This window comes from Capra hircus, chromosome 8, assembly GCF_001704415.2.
Source record: "Capra hircus breed San Clemente chromosome 8, ASM170441v1, whole genome shotgun sequence".
NCBI classification, from domain to species: Eukaryota; Metazoa; Chordata; class Mammalia; order Artiodactyla; family Bovidae; genus Capra; species Capra hircus.
In genome coordinates, this window is record NC_030815.1 from 90,031,804 (window position 1) to 90,054,031 (window position 22,228).

General features: G+C 39.1%; 1 protein-coding gene across 1 annotated transcript in view; it reads left to right on the forward strand.

The window, feature by feature from the left end:
- The window catches only part of TMEFF1 (transmembrane protein with EGF like and two follistatin like domains 1), a 99,538-nt gene that overhangs the window by 14,056 nt on the left and 63,254 nt on the right, over window positions 1-22,228 (forward strand). The window contains exon 2 of the mRNA XM_018052531.1: window positions 14,051-14,160. Coding sequence (XP_017908020.1) covers window positions 14,051-14,160 — 110 coding nt within the window. The remainder of the gene's footprint in view (window positions 1-14,050; window positions 14,161-22,228) is intronic.

Genomic DNA, 22,228 nt, shown 5'->3' on the forward strand with positions numbered 1-22,228 from the left:
GGTATCATAGTCTCTTTATATATATAAATATGTCTATATCTGTATATTTCTATCTACTTACGTCTGTATCTATATTTCATCTGTGCTGTGTGCTGTGCTTAGTCTCTCCGTCATGTCCGACTCTTTGCACCCCATGGACTGTGGCCCACCAGGCTCCTCTGTCCAAGGGGGTTCTCCAGACAAGAATGAAGTAGGTTGTCATGCCCTCCTCCAGGGGATCTTCTCAACCCAGGGATCAAACCCAAGTCTCCCTCATTGTAAGCGGATTCTTTACCGTCTGCGCCACGAGGGAAGCCTGATATTTTATCTCTATCTATCTAAATCTTTCTTTTCTGAACCTGACTCTGCCAAGTTGGCCCCTACTAAAGGAAATGGTTTAATTTATGCTTTATATCAGTTTTATTCTTTTAATACTTTGTGTTGTCATCTATTGTGAATGAAACATTGAAGCCTTCAATTATAATAAAAGTTTATTTTGTATATTTTTGCTATTCTGTTTGGGACACATACATTGAATAGTTTTTGTTTCATTTTTTTGTTGTAATTTTTATCTTTGTGTAAGATAGATTTAAAGAATATCCTGAAGTAATAATATTGCCTATTCGGTTTTGGATTTGTGTGCGTCTTTTAAATGTTGGGATTCGTTTCACAGTGTAGATACAGACCATTCTGCTTTCATAGCCCATTTACATTAAGTGAGTAATTATGATATTTGTGATAACCCTCTATTGTGATTATCTTTTAAGATGTAAAATCCAGGTGTTTTTAGTATAGCTGCAAAGTTGTGCAGCTGTCACCGTGATCAGTTTTGGAACATGTTTGTCCTTTCCAAAGAAACCTCATATTCCTTAGCAATCACTCCCCAAACCCCACTCCCGCAGCCCTGGGTAACCACTAATCTATCTTTTGCTGCAGATGTAACAGCTGTGGACGTTGCGTGTAAGTGGAATCACACAGTATGTGGCGCTTTGTGATTGGCCTCTTTCGCTTAGCGGACTGTTTGCAAGATTCATGCGTGTTGTAGCATGGATCAGAATGTCATTGGTTTTTATGACCAAATACTATTCCATTGTATGAAGAAGACCATGTTTTGTTTATCCATTCGTCAGCTGATGGACGTTTGACTTGTTTCCACTTTCTAGCTATTACGAATAATGCTGCTGTAAACATTCATGTACAGGTTTTCCTGTGGACATATGTTTTCAGTTTTCTTGGGTATATACCTAGGAGTATTAATAGCATTACTGGGTCACATGGTAAGTCTGTGTTTAATATTTTGAGGAACTGCCAAGCTGGTTTGCAAAGTGCTGCATCATTTTACATTTTCAGCAGCAGTGTCTGAGGATTCAAATTTCTCCACATTCTGGCCAACACTTGTTTTTGTCTTTATTATAACCAACCATCTTTTAAGTTCATATGTATTATCCCTCATTTCCTTATGCATGTGATTTCTTTCAGTTCAGTTCAGTCCCTCAGTTGTGTCTAACTCTTTGTGACCCCATGGACTGCAGCAAGGCCTCCCTGTCCATTGCCAATTTTGGAGTTTACTCAAACTCATGTCCGTTGAGTCGGTGATGCCATCCAACCATTCTGTCCTCTGTCGTCCCCTTCTCCTCCTGCCTTCAGTCTTTCCCAGCATCAGGGTCTTTTCAAATGAGTCAGTTCTTTGCATCAGGTGGCCAAAGTATTGGAGTTTCAGCCTCAGCATCAGTCCTTCCAATGAATATTCAGGACGTATTTCCTTCAGGATGGACTGATTGGATCTCCTTGCAGTCCAGGGGACTCTTAAGAGTCTTCTCCAACACCATAGTTCAAAAGCATCAATTCTTCGGCGATCAGCTTTCTTTATAGTCCAACTCTCACATCCATACATGCTGGAAAAACCATAGCTTTGACTGCTGCTGCTGCTGCTAAGTCGCTTCAGTCGTGTCCGACTGTGCGACCCCATAGACGGCAGCCCACTAGGCTGCTCTTTCCCTGGGATTCTCCAGGCAAGAGTACTGGAGTGGGTTGCCATTGCCTTTTCCAGTGCATGGAAGTGAAAAGTGAAAGGGAAGTCACTCAGTCGTGCCCGACTCTTAGCAACCCGATGGACTGCAGCCAACCAGGCTCCTCCATCCATGGGATTTTCCAGGCAAGAGTATTGGTGTGGGTTGCCATTGCCTCCTCCATAGCTTTGACTAGACGGACCTTTGTTGGCAAAGTAACGTCTCTGCTTTTTACCATGCTGTCTAGGTTGGTCATAACTTTTCTTCCAAGGAGCAAGTATCTTTTAATTTCATGGCTGCAGTCACCTCTGCAGTGATTTCGGAGCCTCCCCACAAAATAAAGTCTCACTATTTCCCCATCTATTTCCCATGAAGTGATGGGACCAGATGCCATGATCTTAGTTTTCTGAATGATGAGCCTTAAGTGAACTTTTGCACTCTCCTCTTTCACTTTCATCAAGAGGCTTCTTAGTTCCTCTTCACTTTCTGCCATAAGGGGGGTGTCATCTGCATATCTGAGGTTATTGATATTTCTCTTGGCAATCTTGATTCCAGCTTGTGCTTCTTTCAGCCCAGCGTTTCCCTTGATGTACTCTGCATAAGTTAAATAAGCAGGGTGACAATATACAGCCTTGACGGACTCCTTTTCCTATTTGGAACCAGTTTGTTGTTCCATGTCCACTTCTAACTGTTGCTTCCTGACCTGCATACAGGTTTCTCAAGAGGCAGGTCAGGTGGTCTGGTATTCCCATCTCCTGAAGAATTTTCCAGTTTTTTTGTGATCCACACAGTCAAAGGCTTTGGCATAGTCAATAAGGCAGAAGTAGATATTTTTCTGGAATTCTCTTGCTTTTTTGATGATCCAACGGATGTTGGCAATTTGATCTCTGGTTCTTCTGCCTTTTCTAAAACCAGCTTGAACATCTGGAAGTTCATGGTTCATGTACTGTTGAAGCCTGGCTTGGAGAATTTTGAGCGTTACTTTGCTAGCGTGTGAGATGAATGCAATTGTGCAGTAGTTTGAACATTCTTTGGCATTGCCTTTCTTTGGGATTGGAATGAAAACTGACCTTTTCCAGTCCTGTGGCCACTGCTGAGTTTTCCAAATTTGCTGGCATATTGAGTGCAGCACTTTCACCATCAGCATCATCTTTAAGATTTGAAATAGGTCAACTGGAATTCCATCACCTCCACTAGCTTTGTTCGTAGTGATGCTTCCCTAGGCCCACTTGACTTCACATTCCAAGATGTCTGGCTCTCGGTGAGTGATCACACCATCGTGATTATCTGGGTTGTGAAGATCTTTTTTGTACAGTTCTTCTGTGTATTCTTGCCACCTCTTCTTAATATCTTCTGCTTCTGTTAGGTCCATACCATTTCTGTCCTTTATTGAACCCATCTTTGCATGCAGTGTTCCCTTGGTATCTCTAATTTTCTTGAAGAGATCTCTAGACTTTCTTTCAGTTCAGTTCAGTTCAGTCGCTCAGTCGTGTCCGATTCTTTGTGACCCCGTGAATCACAGCACGCCAGGCCTCCCTGTCCATCACCAACTCCCGGAGTTCACTCAGACTCCCGTCCATCGAGTCAGTGATGCCATCCAGCCATCTCATCCTCTGTCGTCCCCTTCTCCTCCTGCCCTCAATCCCTCCCAGCATCAGAGTCTTTTCCAATGAGTCAGCTCTTTGCATGAGGTGGCCAAAGTACTGGAGTTTCAGCTTTAGCATCATTCCTTCCAAAGAAATCCCAGGGCTGATTGCCTTCAGAATGGACTGGTTGGATCTCCTTGCAGTCCAAGGGACTCTCAAGAGTCTTCTCCAACACCACAGTTCAAAAGCATCAATTCTTCGGCACTCAGCTTTCTTCATAGTCCAACTCTCACATCCATACATGACCACAGGAAAAGACTTTCTTTAGTAGCATGTAAATTTCAGTTTTTATAAAAGCCGGTTTGGGAAAAGCCGGTTTGGGAGATAATGTCAACCCATTTACCTTCTCCTGCTCACCCTCACCTTTTTCTTGCATTGTTAGAAACATTGTTTTAACAGAACTGTTTTCATTATTCCTACTATTAGTTCCTTTATTAGCTTCTCTCATGGGAGAACTGAAACATTTAGCAGTTGGCATACTACTCTTCTTGTAGGCTGTGAAATTCTATTTAAATTTAATCTTAAAACTCTATTTACTTTCACTGTATTAGATGATTTACTGTTCACCTTTTGCTACTGTTTGCATCTATTCCTTGTTTACAAGTGTCATGTATTTTTCATGGCTCAGTAGTTTAATCATTTTTTGAAAAGTCATTTTCGGTTCTAAAGTTCTTAACGTATTCTTCTGCCTTCAGAAACTTTGGCAGGTATTACATTTTCAACCATGCCTCCATTCTTCCTATTTTTTGTGCAGGTATTCTCTGAGTCTTTTCCATGGTTAAAAAAAGGAAAAGGGAAAAACCCCACACCTTTTTTCTTTATTATAATAGTAGTGTTTGTTTGATGGAAGAAATTTGAGGAATATGAAAAATTGTACAGAGACATCTGTGATGATTGCCATTCTCCTCTTAATGTATCTTAATAATGTTTGTGCTGAAATTATTTTATTTATACCAGAAAATTTGAACTTTTTTATTTTTAAAATATTTATTTTTAGTTCACTGCATAGGGTCCTGGTTGTGGCACTTTGAGTCTAGTTCCCTGACCAGGGATCGAACTCAAGCCCCCTGTATTGGAAGTGCAGTCTTAGCCACTGGACCACCAGGGAATTCGTTGAACTTTTTTCTTGATGTTAATGTTTGCTTTGGCATATTCTGTTTAACCTGGAGCCACTACTGTTCACAGGTCAGATCTTCTGGAATTTTAAGTTCAGCTTATTTTTTTGGTCAGCTTTTGTATAACATTATTTTACAAGTGAACCTAAACTGCTGATATTTCTGTTTCAGTTCTGTTGTTCATAGCCTTGTCGTATATTTAGATACTCTATTGTTCACATGTCAGCTCAGTCTTTATTATTTTTTTCATAGATGTTTTTTCCTCTATAAAGTGGTTTGAGATGTTTCTTCGGTTGTGCAGTTATATTTACTATTGTTTCCTTGAAGTTCAGACCATAAGTGCTTCCTGAGTGAGTGAAAGTCGTGTCCGGCTTCACTCAGTCGTGCCCGACTCTTTGCGACTCTTTTCTCTAGGCCTGAATACTGGAGTGAGTAGCCTTTCCCTTCTCCAGGGGATCTTCCCAACCCAGGGATGGAACCCAGGTCTCCCACATAGCAGGTGGATTCTTTACCAGCTGAGCCACAAGGGAAGTCCAAGAATACTGGAGTGGGTAGCTTATCCGTTCTCCAGTGAATCTTCTTAACCCAGGAATTGAACTGGGGTCTCCTGCATTGCAGGCGGATTCTTTACCAACTGAGCTATGAGGGAAACAAGTGCTTCCTAATTACCATTTAATTAAACTTAGTTTTTTAAAAAAGATTATTCCCTGTTTTATAAAATGGGGTTTAAGGTTGGGGTTGTGTTATAGTTTTGGTTTTGATGGTTTTATCCAATGGGGAGAAGTATCCTTGGTAGTTTCCGGTGGTCTTTTGTAAAGATGTCTTTTAATCTTTTATCCCTTGAGGGATTATTATACCCATTTTTACTCTAGGGAACTGGGGTTTCTCAGATTTAGTGCTTGGCCAGTTTCCTGTAGTTACTTAATCAAATAGTTAAAACTCCAAATCTGGGACTCTTTCTATGAATAATAATGCCCCAGAGTTTGTGAAGTCCTTTTAAAATAGTTAACATTGGGCTCTTTAGTGATAACTTGCAAGTTCTTTTGTAGATTTTTGTCTCTGTGGATAACATCTGGGTTCTGGCTACCTCCCATTCCATTTGGTATTGCAGACACTAAGGAATAGTGGTTAGAAATAGAACTAGAAATGGAAATTACCTGGTGGTCCTGTAGTTAAGACTCAGTGCTTTCACTGCTTTGGGCCCTGGTTTGATCTCTTGTAATGAAACTAAAATCCCACAAGTTATGTGGAGTAACAGAAAAAAAGAAATAGAAATAGAAGGGTGTTTTCTTGTGTTTAGATTTATTTGTTGATATTTCAAAATTTTTAATGTAGGAACTATACTGAATGTACTTTGAAAAGTTAAAAATACTTACATATTTGCAAAATATAAATTGTGTTATAACTATGGTTTATTTGTTGATATTTCAAAATTTTTAATGTAGGAACTATACTGAATGTACTTTGAAAAGTTAAAAATACTTACATATTTGCAAAATATAAATTGTGTTATAACTATGGTTTGTTTTTTAATTTTAGTTATTTTAAATTATGAAAGCATGATAACACATTTACAGGAGACTTGGAAAACACAGAACAAGGTTGCATGTAGTTCTACTATTAATTATGTAGTTTTATAACCTGCTTTTTGCACTACACAGTGGATCTCAGTCCTTCCATATCAGTAGATGTATTTCTGTCACATACTTTCATGGCTGCATAGTATTTCATCAGTCATTTATGTAATTAATTGCCAACAGGTGGACCCTTAGGTTGTTTTCCACTTTGCTATTATATAAAAAAGCTGATGTTACCAGTCTTGCAGGTATACTTTTGTATGTTTTGTCTTCTATCCCTATCATAATTTCCTAGTAATAGAGTTGTGGGGTTAAGACATAGAGACAGTTTAAATTTCCGTATATACTGCCACATTTTCCTCTCAGAGGTTCTGCCAGTTTATGCTCTTAAAGTTGGTTTGAATGCTCAATTTCCCCATCTTCTCCAGAGCTGGTATTAAAAAAAAAAAAAACAGCAGCAAACACTTAACATAGCACTTCTGATGTGTCATGCACTGCTGAGTGCTTTCCCTATCTTTATTTAATCCTTCATCAGCATTATGAGATGGGTGCTGTTGTTGTCCCTATTTTGCAGATGAAGGAATGGAGGCTCAAAGTGGTGAATTACTAAGGTGTTATGTACTTGATAAGTGACAGAGGCAGCAGAGGCAGGATGCTGATCTGGGAGGTCTGATTCTAGAGTCTGCCTGTTAAACAGCAAATTATATTCCTTGTTCATTTTCAAAATTTAGATGACATGATTATTTTCTCCTGTTTTTGAAGTTTTTTATTCTTTATTGAGATACAATCCACATAACGTAAAGGTCACCATTTTAAAGTCTACAACTCAGTGGTTTTTAATATATTTAGTGTGTTATGCAACCATCACTGCTACTTACAATATAATTGCAAAGTGTTTCCGTCGCTCCCAAAATAATTTCCATACCTGTTAACAGCCCCAATACTCCTCTGTCCTTGTCCCCGGGCAGCTGTATAGAGGCTTCAGTTTGTGGATCTGTGAGAGGGAAGCACCCAGGTTTGCCAAGCTAGCCAAAAATAGGAGTAAGGGAGAGAGTGTCCAAATTTGAGATCTTTCGTAGGGCTAGAAAGTCCCTGGGTACCATTAATACCCAGCTTGAGATCTAGGTATTTCTTTTTTATCCTGGAATAGGCTGTCCTCCCCTCACCTTGCCTGAAGCATCCTGACATACAGGCGTTTAGAACTGAAATAGGCAGCAGGGAATGACTGTAGGTGTTTGATTGGAGGACTGACATGACCAGAATGGTGTTTAACAAAGGATGGTTTGGCAGTAGTGTGCAGAATCGGATGAAAAACATTGGAGTCAGATAAACTGTATGGCACATGTGAATTTCTTTTGTTTTATATAGCTTAGAGATCTTTTAGTCATCTCTTCTGTGAATGCTGTTTAATATTAATGTAAACTGCTTTTGGTTTTATATCGTGAACTATTGAGCAGTTTATTTTCCCCCAATATCTTTATAGCAGAAGATAACTCATGTAATATCGTTAATTTAGTAGACAAGTCGAAGAGAACTTAATTCCTAGTTCATCTCACTTGCTGAGACTGAAGTCAGCATTAACTGGACAGATCTGCTGTTTCAGTTTTCAATGACTTGTGTCATTACAGGTATCTCTAAGATCGGTCTGGGAAAGGAAAGGAAGTGGATCTTTGTTGTATACCTTCTTGTTCTAGGCACTGTTGCTCTTTAATGCATTATCTCATCTAACCATATCTAGGGAAGGTGATGTTACTCTAAAATATGAAGAACTAGCCTGTGAACCTGGCCTGTATTGGCCCTCAAACTCATGCTCTGTCCATTGTATGGCAAACTGTGTCTGGGCTTGTTTGAAATCACATTGACTCTTTTTCTCCCGTGCTCAATTGTGTCCAGCTCTTTGCAACCACATGGACTGTAGCCAGCCAGGCTCCTTTGTGCATGGAACTTTCCAGGCAAGAATATTGGAGTGGGTTGCCATTTCCTTTTCCAGGGAATCTTCCTGACCCAGGGATTGAACCTACATCTCTTGTGTCTCCTGCATTGGCAGGTGGATTCTTTACTAGCTGAGCCACCAGGGAAGCTCCCCCTTTAAATATAACTGGTATAAAAACTTGAAAAGAGAGAGAAAAAAAATCCATGTTCCACTGGTGCAAACACAGTTGGATTTTCCTATATATGTTTTTTTATACATTATATTGGTATATGTATAGCTTTGTCTTCTACCTTACTTAACATTCATCAGCATATTTCCATATTGTTATATTATATACACAACCTTTTAAACAGCTGTGTAATATTCCATGGCTGTGTCACACTATTTCCTGGTGTGGGATATTTTAAATGTTTAACTATTCTTAATATTTCCACTGTTTTCAGCGTAGAGACTGTGGAACTGTCATGTAGGCAGTTGGACACAGTGTCAAGAACAAACAGGGCATCTTTTGGGAGTGAAACCATCCAGCAGGGGTCATGTCAGGTTGGTTGGTGTGTAGGTTTTCCCAAATACTATTTTTTTTCTTTTCATCTTTTTCCAAATACTATTAACATCTAGGCAATGAGAATAAACCCACTGAAATTTTCTTAAGAACATGGTACAAAGTTTGAACATGTCCTGAAAGAGAGTCAATAAGGAATCACCTAGAGATAAACTGAGTATTTCCACATGTTGTAAAGTACTTAAAGAATACTTATCATTAAATCCTATTTAAGTATTAATTTATAGGACTTTGCTCAGCAGTGCTCTGAAGACTGGAAATTGCACTGGCAAAAGCAGATGAGAATGGCTTTAATAAGGTTGGGGAAAACCAGCTCTGAAGACTTGAGTCGTGGGAGTGGAAGAGTGCTGAAAGAAGATGAGATATTACAGTGGGATGGCCAAGGACAGAATATTTTTATACATAGTAGGAGCCCTCTTGTCTCAGTGCCGTAAGATTCTGGTAGTTGGTTAATCAAGAAAGTTTTTAAAGTGAGGAGTCACAAAATGATTTGTAAATGTATTTTAACTTAAAAATATATATTTATTAAACAATATTTTGAAAGAGAGCCCAGAGTTTTTCTTTGAGAATAACTAGAGTTTCCCCATTCTTGAATAAACCACATTCATAATGCATTGAGTACCCATTCCAGTTTTAATGTCTTTAAAAAGGGATTTAAAGACTTGCAGATACAAAAACCTAGATTTTTATCTTGCCTCCATCTAAGGCAACAGCTATTTTTAAGAAGGGACTCGTCCTAAGTCTTTCTGTAGCATCCAGTTTTGTTTTCATAGAAAATTTATTTTCTTTCTTATGAAGAGTTGAAACCACATAATTACAGTAATGAATACAGTTGGTAATCAGACTGTGTAACATACATAACCGACTCTTGCAGCATAAGAGGAGCTCTCCTGGTTGGAGCTCAGGTACTCATGAATGTTCTAGAGAGTGACCTAGTAGCTTTGAGGATTCACTGAGCTATGGGCATTGGTTGGCATGTTTTACAGACAAAAGCACACTTGGGTTAATCTGGAGTGTTGATTAAGTCAGGGATAAATTCTAAGAGTGACGTGGATTGAGCAGCAGCAGAAGGAAAAAGGAGTGACTGAGAAGTGGTCAGAGAGTTAGTTGGGGGAATAATTAAGATTACTAGGTTGGAGTAGGGGTGGCCAGGTGTGTCAGCTCCAGTAGACAGGTCAAGAAAAGAGCTGGAAGACTTAAGAAGAAAGGTGTGGGATCTTTAGAATAGAGTGATTTTGACCTTTGATAGAATTTTGATATGAAAGGGGAAAGAAGCCAGGCTGATGAGAGGTTAAAACATTCTTAAAGGAGGACACCCACTCTGAGCCTCCTGTTGCAATGAAAAATAATGTGCAGAGATTTTGCAGATTGCTGCTGTTTGACTCATTTTCTTTATAATGATTGTGTTGGAGAATTAAACATAAAGCCTTTTATTTCATCTTTTACAGTGGGTCTCGCCTGGTGGTGAGTTTGTTCCCTGGGGGATGTTTTGTAGTGTTGAGACATTTTTGGTTACAGCTGGTCCTACTGGCTTCTAGTGGGTGGAGGCCAGGGATGTTGCCGAGCATCCTGCAGTGAACAGGGTGGCCCCCTCCAACAAAGAACTATCTTACGCAAAATGTCAGTAGTGCTGAGATGGAGAAACCCACAATTCTGTCATAACATCTTGCAAAGTTAATTCACTTTTTGGCTCCCATAATTACTAGCTAACTTATAAGATCCCCCAGTTACCTTCTGTTTAATTGGAATGATGGTAGGAAAGTCGCATCATTCTGGAATGCTGATGGATCTCATTTTGAACTGCAGCCTGAACCTAGTTAGTGGTGCCAAAAGTTGGGGGTTCTGGCAGTTCACGTTCATAGTAAATAGGATTTTTTCCCTTCTGGTATATTGTTCCCCAGCCTTGGAAAGTTGATGAAAATTGAGACAAGTTTTACATTTAGAGAATTATATGATGGGCACATTTACAACTAGAACTAAATATTTCTGTTTTGAATCCACTTTTCTGAGTGATTCTGTGTGTAAAATATTTCTGTTTGGAGAACTGATTTTTGGCCTTAGAAATGACTCATCCTTTCTTCTGAATTCCCACTTGGGGCTCAGGAAGGCAGGTGTGTTCTCATCGTTATTATTGATAGGTAGTAGAGTGCCCTCCTGATGCCTGGTACTGAACAGAAGATGACCCCAATTCAGAATTCTTTCTGTACTGATTTTGCACTAAGGCCATAGTTCTCAAATTTGTGAGGAGTCAGGGCACTGGAAAGTCATGATACTCTTGATAAACTTAATTTTTATCAAACTATGATGTAGCACCCAATTATTTAAGACTTTGCCTGGACTCCTCCTGTCCAACGAAGACTTTGTTTATCAGGCTGAGCTTTTCTGTTATACCTTGTGGTTTAGTTGCTAAGTCCTGTCCGACTCTTGTGACCCCATGGACTGTAGCCTGCCAGGCTGCTCTGTCAATGGGATTCTCCACTGACAATTCTCCATTGGCTAGAGTACTGGAGTGGGTTGCCATTTCCTTCTCCAGGGGATCTTCCCGACTCAGGAATTGAACCCATGTCTCCTGCACTGTAGGTAGATTCTTTACCAACTGAGATACCAGGGAAGCTTCACCTTAGTATGAATGATTATTCTCCCAAGGTGTTGTTTGGTCTGTCATGCAAACAGGTGCGTGTGAACATCTTCGTGGCAGGGAGGGTTTAGGCTCTTGATTGCAGTTCCATTGTGCTTTTAAAATAAAACAGATGAAGTGTTACAACTCAAAAGAATCTGAAGCCAAGATAGCAAGTCTTAAAGCGTGATCTTGACCCATGGACAAAATAAAAATTTTATTTATTGTTGTTTGATATGTCTGATTTCATTGGAACCCAGTGTGAATCTTGAAGCTACAAAGAAGTAAGAGAAATACACTAAAATTTATTTCTCAAATCTTGCAATTCTTTTTATTTCTATGGTCCCTAAAAGTGATTAAGCCTGTGGTTGAGCAGAGATGTCATGCTTTCTTATCTTCTTTTCTAGAGCAGTTCTTTATGAATATTTAGTTATGTTCCTTGGGTTTTAATGTGTACATAAGACAGTAACTGGAACCTGGAGACCTTGTGCGAGTTCCCTGCAGGAATATAAGTAGACAGAAAAAAACAAACCTTCCACTTAGTATTGAGCCTCAGGAGCTAGTGTGAATGTTTAAGGGGGGAAAGGGAAGAATGAGCGAAAATTGAAAGATGAGGAAAACCAAGAACATAAAGCCTCCAGAGCCAAGGTGAAAGGAATCGAAGGATGGTCACCTCTGCCTTGAGTGCTATGTGAGACATTGAGAGTGGCGAAACAACGGCATTAGTTTCCTATAGTTTTTGTTTCTGCTGATCTTCTAAAAAATTTTTTTTACACATATGCTTGAACTTTAGAGCAATCCAATTCTGTGCACCTGAGATCCATTTAAGGAAAAGAAAAAAAATTTTTTTGTAATCTATAGTTACATAGACATGCTTGATTTAGTGCAATGCTTGGTTCAGGGTGGTTACTCAAATAAGTACCCTGACTGTCCGCTCCTTGGGTGTTTAGGTACTAGACTATCTGTTCCTCAGAGGGTCAGCTGGGAGTGGGAGCCGTGAGACAAATGGCAGAGACATATTGCAGAGCCCTGAGGACAAATGGGGCTGAGAGCGGCAATGGTCAACCAGGGCGCCTGTCCCTAGATAGAAAAATAGAACTTCCTCACGTCAGTCCACTGAGGCCTGCTTTGCCATCTAGAAGTAGAAAACAACCAGGGATGAGGGACTGCAGGAGAAATGCTCGCTGAGATATGCTTGCCAAGACCTCATGTCCATCTAGAGCTGCAGGAAGGAGGTCTTGTGTTCTTCGCAGAGTGTCTCAGCTGTTGAGCCAGAGTCAGGAGCTAACCTGGGCTTCTCTGCTTCCAGACTCATGAATTCGCCTCCTCATTGGGATGAGTTGTCTTTTTTTTTTTTAAATAATGTTGCTTATTTATTTTTTGGCTTTGTTGGATCTTTGTTGCTGCGTGGGCGTTTCTCTAGTGGTGGTGAACCAGGGCTGCTGTCTGGTGGTGTGTAGGCTTCTCATTGCAGGGCTTCTCCTGTTGGGGAGCACAGGCTCTAGGGGGTGCAAGCTTCAGCAGCTACAGCACGCAGACTCAGTAGTTGTGGTTCTCGGGCTCTGGAGCACAGGCTCAGTAGTTGTGGCACGTGGGCTTAGTTGCTCTGCCGCATGTGGGATCTTCCTAGATCAGGGATTGAACCTGTCTCCTGCATTGGCAGGCAGATTCTTCACCACTGAGCCACCAGGGAGGCCCTGGGATGAGTTTTTAAACAACCATTTGTTGATTGTTTATATAAGTGCATTTGTTGTTGTAGCTCTCATTCCCACTAGGGAGGATATGAAAATTGGCTTTGTAGTGGTTGTCACCCAGTTCCATGTGATTGGCAGCTATTCTGTAATCTGGAAGCAATTTATTAGGTTTCCTAGAGAGATTATTTTGATCGTTTCAGAATAAGACTGACAGTCTTGGAATAAGCACAGAATGACTGCAGAATACTTGTATTGTTGATAGGCTCTGCTTCCTGTGGTAGTAAAATTATATCAATCATTTAAAAATTTTGAATCTATGAAGATTTTGAACCTCTTTCTTTGCATATAAATGCCCCATATATACTTATGGTGTGAACTACTGTATATATCTATTATGTGAAATTCAAGCTTACTTACTTTATCATTCTTTTGTAATTGAAACTGTTGATCTGTCTAGAGTGAATAATGATCACCCAAAACTTTTTCTGGGTGCCAAAAAAGTCAAGATTTTTTTTCAGTTATTCTTATTGGCTGCCCTTAAAAGTAACTCAGTCACTAGAAAAATAATCTAAATTATTAAGATAATAGTAAGAAGACTGTCTTAAGCTCTTGGCAGGCAAAATAAAAAAATTCTATGGATTTCCGTTTTGAGAATTATGTGAAATCCTGACATTTTGAGCTTTATTTTGCTTTGCTTTATGTGATTTTAGGCACATTACTATGCACAACTTTTTTTTGGGAATCTTGAACATTTTGTGTCCTGTAGAACTTAATTTTTGTATGTTGTGACTTATTATACTTGTCGATGAGATATAAGGATTTTTTTCTTTTATTTATATATGTACATTTGGATAAAAGGGACACACACACACACATACACACACATATATATATGAAACAATTTTTGCTCTTTTACAGAATTAAATGTGAGGGAATCTGATCTAAGAGTTTGTGATGAATCGTCATGTAAATACGGAGGAGTCTGTAAAGAAGATGGAGATGGTTTGAAATGTGCATGTCAGTTTCAGGTAAGAAAATCAAACCTTTTCTCAAAAGTTTTAACATTTGTCATATTTTGTAATTCTACATTTTTTAAAATTAAAAAGCTTATTAAAATACCCTGAACCCTACAATAAATTTGGGTTCACAGCCCACCGATTCTTGTCAAATGAAATGCCACTGTTTGTACCTTCCATTCTTTTCTTGAATGATAAGGACAGACTGGCTCTCATAGAATGTGAAAATGCCTTGAAAAAAATACTAAAAGTTTTATTCAAATGTAAGGTGTAATCGTCACTGAAAAGGAAGTCAGGTACAGATTGCAGTAGAGTCACTTATTTAAAATGTTGGTCTTTTTATCCTCTTTCCTTCTCTTTCTTGTCTTTCTCTTTCCCTTATTTGCTTATTTCCCTTATTTGCTGCTGTCTCACCCTAACTCTGGAGAAGGAAATGGCAACCCACTCCAGTATTCTTGCCTGGAGAATCCCATGGACAGAGGAGCTTGGTGGGCTACAGTCTACTGGTGGCAAAGAGTCGGACACAACTGAGCGACTTCACTTTCACTTTCGTCTTTTTTTGGCCAAAGAACATGACTGCCTCAGGGTAGATCTGAGTTAGAGATGGACTAGAAAGGGGGAATCTCAAACTAAGAGTGCGAATATCTTTATTTTTCAGATGCTGTTTTAGTTGTGAGTTTGTTGTCTAAAAACAACAAAAAGAATGGAAGTGAAATGTGCTACATTTTTTTTTTTCTTTTGATTGTGTCACATGGCTTGCGGGATGTTAGTTCCCCTGACCAGGGACCATTGTTCACAAAGTGGTTCCTTATTCAGAATTTGTGATGAAACAAAAAAGGAACTGGAAATTTTAAAATTCATTATCTTATTCTAATTGTACCTACCATTTTGGATTTTAAAGGGAAGAAAGGGAACAGAGATTAGGAATAAAAGCAAAGGATAGTCAGTATTTCTAGAAACCCTATACAGCTTCAGGCATAATTCTGTATGATCCATCTGAAAATAGATAGCATATTTCCCACCCTTTCTTAGGATATTGTAATGAGAATCAGAATCAGAAAGAGACCTTGATTATGAAGCCTTTTTGAAAACTGTTGACTATCAAGTTTATTTTCATTAAAAGAAGTAGGAAGTTAAAGTAAAGGAGGAAGGGGTGGGGAGTATACTGATGACCAGCAAAAAATGTTCCTCTTGGTCAAAAGGAACTTTATAATCCACTGTTTATTGACAATAGCCACCTTTGAAGTGGCTTAGCTAACCTTGTGCCCACCCCTCCATGGTTCCTCATGTAACAGTAGGCAGGCCAGTGTAACTGCTGTATATAAAATAAGTAATCAGCATGGGCCCACTGTATAGCGCAGGGAACCCTACTCAATATTCTGTAATAACTTACATGGGAAAAGAGTCTTAAAAAGAATGGATATATGCACATAAAACTGAATCACTTGGTTGTACACCTGAATTAACACAGCATTGTAAATCAACTATAATAAAAAATAAAAATTAAATTTAAAAAATAGGCAGTGTTATGTCTGCCTGCCCTCTTGCTCCCTAAACCTTCTTAAGAAGGACAGTAACTAAAGTGGGCTTCTTTCCTTAAAAGGAGGTGTTGATGTACATGGTATATACCAAGCCCTCATGTACTTTTATTTCTTCTTGTTCTTCATGTTAGGTACATTTTACTTACCTACATCAGGGTTCACTGATCCTTTTTTCTGTCATCACCATTCTTCCATTCAGTGAGTCTCTACTTTCAGATACTTTATTTTTAGAATTTATAGTTTCTGTTTGAGATTTCTTGTCTTTTCATTCCTTACAAGCTTATTTTCCTTGAGCATAGATATTGATGCTTAAAAAATCTTTGCCAGTTTCAACATCTGGGACATCTCAGGGATCATTTCTATTGATTGTGTTTTCATTTGAGAATGGATTGTGTTTTCTTTTTTTTTCCTATTTATTCTGACTGTATCCTACACATTGTGAATGATGTGTTTTCTAGTGTTTGGATTACATTGCTCTGAGTATTGTCATTTTTGAAACAGTTGAATTGACTGAAAAACAGCAGACTTTGTCCTTCCTGTTTCAGCAGCAACACAAATATTGTTTATTTCAGGCTTAGCTGGTCTGCTTGGAGTGTGCCCCATGAGTGCTTGGTTCAAAAGTCAGCCACAGAATCTGGGGCTCCCTGCTTTCTCTCTCCTTTCTGGGACTTTCTCGCTCACTTCCCAGTGGCTTTGGTTGCTCTGAATTCTATCCTCTGGGTCTTCATGCAACAAAGATTGCAGGTTTTCGCTGGATATTTTAACTGTCCTGGGTGGGGGAAACTGGGGCTATTCCCCTCTTCCAACTGGTTTTTATTTCTTTAGGTTAAAGTCCTTGATGTGGAGTTGTCGGGCCAATGGAATGCTCATGTACCGATTAGCATTCTCACCAAGAGCAGTGTTACCAGGCTGCTTGTTTCAGCCTCTTGGTAGTGAATTTTGTCAGTCCTTTTAAATTATATAGATCTGAAAGGCAAAGAAACTTTTTGCATTTGATTACTGGAGAAATTGGAAATGTGCCATAGATTTATTTACCATTTTTTTGAATTAATATTTCATATTCTTTCTATTTTGGGGAGTATTTCCTTTTTCCCTGTGTTGATCTGTAAAGATACATGTGTATACTGTATCAATAAAATATAATGTACTGTTTGTGGTGTTCTTATGATATTGCTTACTGTGCTGAATATTTTATATCCATTAACTCCTAAATATTTTATATATATTTATATATAAAAATTAACATAACTTAAACTCTTATGAGAACCTATGATGTACGTATCATTTTGATACATTTTTTAAAAGTGTGGTATTTGCCATAGTAAACAACTTGAACATTATATAAGGAAAAAATGTCTTCCTTCCACTCCAGACTACCAGTTGCTCTTCTCAGAGGCAACATCTGTTAATTCTTACATTTCCTTTTAAAAATATTCTGTGTTTTACTAATACATAATTGTTTTAATTTCTTTTAAGTACTAAGTCACTGAGGCATGCATGGTAAGTCACTTCAGTCTTTTCCGACTCTTTGCAGTCCTATGGACTGTATCCCACCAGGCTTCTCTGTCTATGGGATTCTCCAGGCAAGAATACTGGAGTGGGCTGCCGTGCCCTCCTCCAGGGGATCTTCCCAACCCAGGGCTCAAACCCACATCTCTTATGTCTCCTGCATTGGCAGGTGGGTTCTTTATCGCTACAGCCACCTGGGATATATGTAATCCATATAAACTAAAGTACCTTAGAGATGGTTACTTTTTAGTTTATATGGATTACAAAAAAAGCTTTATATATTTTAAAGAAGTTATCCTAGTGTTATTTTCATTTTATGTTTTTTATATAAAGTTTTACATTTTCATTTTATGTTTATCTTTGTCTTCATGATTCTGCTTTTCATTCTCAAAGTCTTTCCTTGCAACTCTAAGGTTATAAAGCCTTTTGATCTTTTTAACTTACTTGAACAGCTAGAGAACCTTCTCATGATCTGTCTGAATCCCTTGTATTCTTACCTTGTGGCAAAGCAAGAAAGGAAAAGAAAAGTTAGGGGTTTAGATCACTAGACATTTACCCAGAGCTTACTTAGTGGTAGGTGCTGGGGATATAAAGATGTTTAAAGACAAATTACTTACCTTGCAGGAGCAAACTGCCTAAGGGCTAACAGCGTGATTTGATCCTGCTGCTGAGTGAAACTTTGACTCCTCTTCTTTATAAGCTTTTACGTCTCTTCAGCTTAGACTTCCGTTCTTGCTGGTTTAAGAACAATGACCTCATGTGCCCATTAAACACTTTTCAGTGGATGCTTTAGAAGTATCTTTCAGTTCATTTAAAAACCTTGGCTTATGATTCATCATGCTTTCAGTGTCAAGCTTTTGGGGAGGCATAATTGAAACACATTTTAACAGATGATAATAGAATTTTAAATTCTAAAATTGTTTTGTTTAGCCTGTTAATAGGAGCTATTACATCTTGCCACATACATAAACAAATTTGCTTTTATTAATTTTGAACAAAGAAAAATGATCAGTGTTGCATCTTTTCATTAAAACCTGAATAATGTGTAAAGAGGAATGCCTGTGGCTTTTCCTGTTTTCTTTCTTCCCCTTTGTTCTTCTGACTGGAGTTCTCAGGCTGATGTCTTTTTTTTCCCTGAGTTTCATAGTATTTGCTCTAGCTAAGTACTCTGTCCTCTTATTAGACTTTTGTATTAGTCAGGATTCTCCTGAGAAACAGAGCCAACAAGGTATATAGAGAGAGAAGAGAGAAAGAAATTACAAGGAATGGGCTCACTCATTTATGGACACAAAGTGCCATGATCTGCAGCCTGCAGGTTGGGGGCCCAAAAAGGCTGGTAATGTGGTTCCAGTGTGGGTCTGAAGGCCGGAGGATCAGAGGAACTGATATGTAAGTCTCAGTCTGAGTCCATAGGCCTGAGAACCAGGAGAAAACCAAGGTCCCAGCTCAACCAAGGTCAGGAGCTCATTCTCCCTTCATTTGCCTTTTTCTGTTTAGGACCTCAGTGGGTTGGATGATCCCACCCTCATTGGAGAGGGTATTTATTCAGTTCACCAGTTTAAATGCCAATGCCATCGAGAAATACCCTCGACAGATACATCCAGAAATACTTAATCTAGGCACCCTGGAGCCCAGTCAAGTTGATACTTAAAATTAACCATCACAACCTTGTTAATCTCATTGTATTCAGCACAGTTCCTGACACACAGTAGGTACACAATAAATGCTGGAATGGATGTGGCTGCAGAGTTGTACACCGCTGCATCTTTGTAAACTGCTTCAAATCCCTCTCCAGGTAAAGAGTAGGTATGGGGGAGAGTTCTTTCCCCTAGCAAGAGTGACAGCAAAGAGGAGGCAAACCTTAAGATAGACTCATGCCTGAGTCAGAAGTTGCGTGTTGTTAAAATTGCCCAAATCATTTAATTTTTCTATAGCATAATAATAAGCTCCTAAAAGCAACTCCTGGAAACCGACCGAGGACCTGCAGTCTGCTTTTCCCATCATGCTCACTCCTTGGTATGTGCTTGTTAGGTTGCATTTCAAGGACATTGCCTATCTGTTTTAAGCTCCTTGCTCACTACCACCAAGTGACATAATGGTGAGATCCTGCTGAAAAACTGGAGCATGTAGTGGTTAGTGTTAGGAATTAGCTGTGACCCTAGACAATTACTTAAAACTCAGAAATGATAATATCAGTAGCAGAACCAGTGAATGTATGTTGAAAATTTAGTATGGCCAGATATAAATGCTAAAGATCGATTTCTCGTATTTAATCCTCATAACAGTTTTGTTAGGTAGATACTATTATAATTACCATTTTACAGATGGGGAAAAAAAATGGCATTGGTGCTAACCCATAGTTACATGAATAGTTGAGCCAAGATTTGAACTCAGCATTTGACTTCAGAGCTCTGGCTCTAAGCACTAAGTAGAGTACTGGAGTGGGTTGCCATTTCCTTCTCCACATGTGCTTTGCAGGACTGTTACATTTAAGTTAGTTTAGGACATTTAAAGTTGCAGCCAATATTTACTAGATAGAAACTCTTCATTAAATGTTTGCTATTACCATATAGATTCTCAGCCCTATCAGACTTAATAACCCTTTTTTATAACCAATAATTTGTATTCCATTTCTTTTCTAAAATGAAATTTGTAGATAATGTAGTTTACATAAACATGTAATTAAAGAAACCAATATAATGTATAATTGAAATGTAAAGGAGAAATAAAAGTAATTTATAATAAAATAAGTATTTCAAAATGTAAATGCTGGGACATGATTATATTGGAAGACAATGTAGGGGACCATTGCTTATATCTACTTAAATGAATATTTGTATTTTTAAAAAGATCATCATCAGCACTTTCATACCAATAGTACTTGAAAATGAAAAGTAGAAGTATGGTGAATGCTAGAATAAAAACTATTAGGAGAAGCTAGAACAGTCTTACGATCTTATGATCTTACCGTAGTTCCTACATGAATGGCTAGAGATGCATTCAGAAATTGTATGGTGTATATAAAAAAGAAATTGTATGGTATATAAACAAAAAGAATTTGTATGGTATATAAACAAAAAGAAATTGATGGTATATAAACAAAAAGAAATTATATGGTATGTATGGAACTGCCCTTTCCTTTGTGGTACTTTCAGCACCCTTAGAATCCATCTGCTAAATGACAGTAATGTCCTCTTGTCATCAGTTCAGTTCAGTCCACTCAGTCGGGTCCAATTCTTTGTGACCCCATGGACTGCAGCACGCCAGGCCTCCCTGTCCATTGCCCACTCCTGGAGCTTACCCAAACTTACGTTCATTGAGTCGGTGATACCATCCAACCATCTCATTCTCTGTCATCCCCTTCTCCTCTGCCTTCAGTCTTCCCCAGCATCAGAGTCTTTGAAATGAGTCAATTCTTCTTATCAGGTGGCCAAAGTATTGGAGTTTCAGCTTCAGCATCAGTCCTTCCAATGAATATGCAGGACTGATTCCCTTTAGGATGGACTGGTTGGATCTCCTTGCAGTCCAAGGGACTCTCAAGAGTCTTCTCCAACACCACAGTTCAAAAGCATCAATTCTTCAGTGCTCAGCTTTCTTCACAGTCCAACTCTCACATCCATACATGACTATTGGAAAAACCATAGCCTTGACTAGATGGACTTTTCTTGGCAAAGTAATGTCTCTGCTTTTTAATATGCTGTCTAGGTTGGTCATAACTTTTCTTTTAAGGAGCAAGTGTCTTTTAATTTCATGGCTGCAGTCACCATCTACATTGATTTTGGAGCCCCCAAAATAAAGTCTCTCATTGTTTCCGTTATTTCCCCATCTATTTGCCGTGAACCAATGGGACCAGATGCCATGATCTTAGTTTTCTGAATGTTGAATTTTAAGCCAACTTTTTCACTCTCCTCTTTCACTTTCATTTGTCATGGTGACAACCAAAAATGCCTCCATGGGGCACCTACCCCTAAGGGGCATGAGCACCTTTATGAGCACTGTATTAGAAAGTTGTTAAGCATTGCTGAGTGAAGAGTTACTTGGCTTGAAAAATCCATAGACTTGTATTAGACATCTTGAAGCTTATGGTCTTTTTTGTTGTGTTGTTGCTAATTATACATTGTATAATTATAGAGTAACATTGACTCCTGCAGACATCATGTAAGTTTTATTGTGTATATGTTGCTGCTGCTGCTAAGTCCCTTCAGTTCAGTTCAGTTGCTCAGTGCTGTCCGAGTCTTGGCGACCCCATGAATCGCAGCACGCCAGGCCTCCCTGTCCATCACCAACTCCCGGAGTTCACTCAGACTCACGTCCATCGAGTCCGTGATGCCATCCAGGCATCTCATCCTCGGTCGTCCCCTTCTCCTCCAGCCCCCAATCCCTCCCAGAATCAAAGTCTTTTCCAATGAGTCAACTCTTCGCATGAGGTGGCCAAAGTACTGGAGCTTCAGCTTTAGCATCATTCCTTCCAAAGAAACCCCAGGGCTGATCTCCTTCAGAATGGACTGGTTGGATCTCCTTGCAGTCCAAGGGACTCTCAAGAGTCTTCTCCAACACCACAGCTCAAAAGCATCAATTCTTTGACGCTCAGCCTACTTCACAGTCCAACTCTCACATCCATACATGACTACTGGAAAAACCAAAGCCTTGACTAGACGGACCTTAGTTGGCAAAGTAATGTCTCTGCTTTTGAATATGCTATCTAGGTTGATCATAACTTTTCTTCCAAGGAGTAAGCATCTTTTAATTTCATGGCTGCAGTCACCATCTTCAGTGATTTTGGAGCCCCCCAAAATAAAGTCTGACACTGTTTCCACTGTTTCCCCATCTATTTGCCATGAAGTGATGGGACCAGATGCCATGATCTTCGTTTTCTGAATGTTGAGCTTTAAGCGAACTTTTTCACTCTCCGCTTTCACTTTCATCAAGAGGCTTTTTAGTTCCTCTTCACTTTCTGCCATAAGGGTGGTGTCATCTGCATATCTGAGGTTATTGATATTTCTCCCAGCAGTCTTGATTCCAGCTTGTGT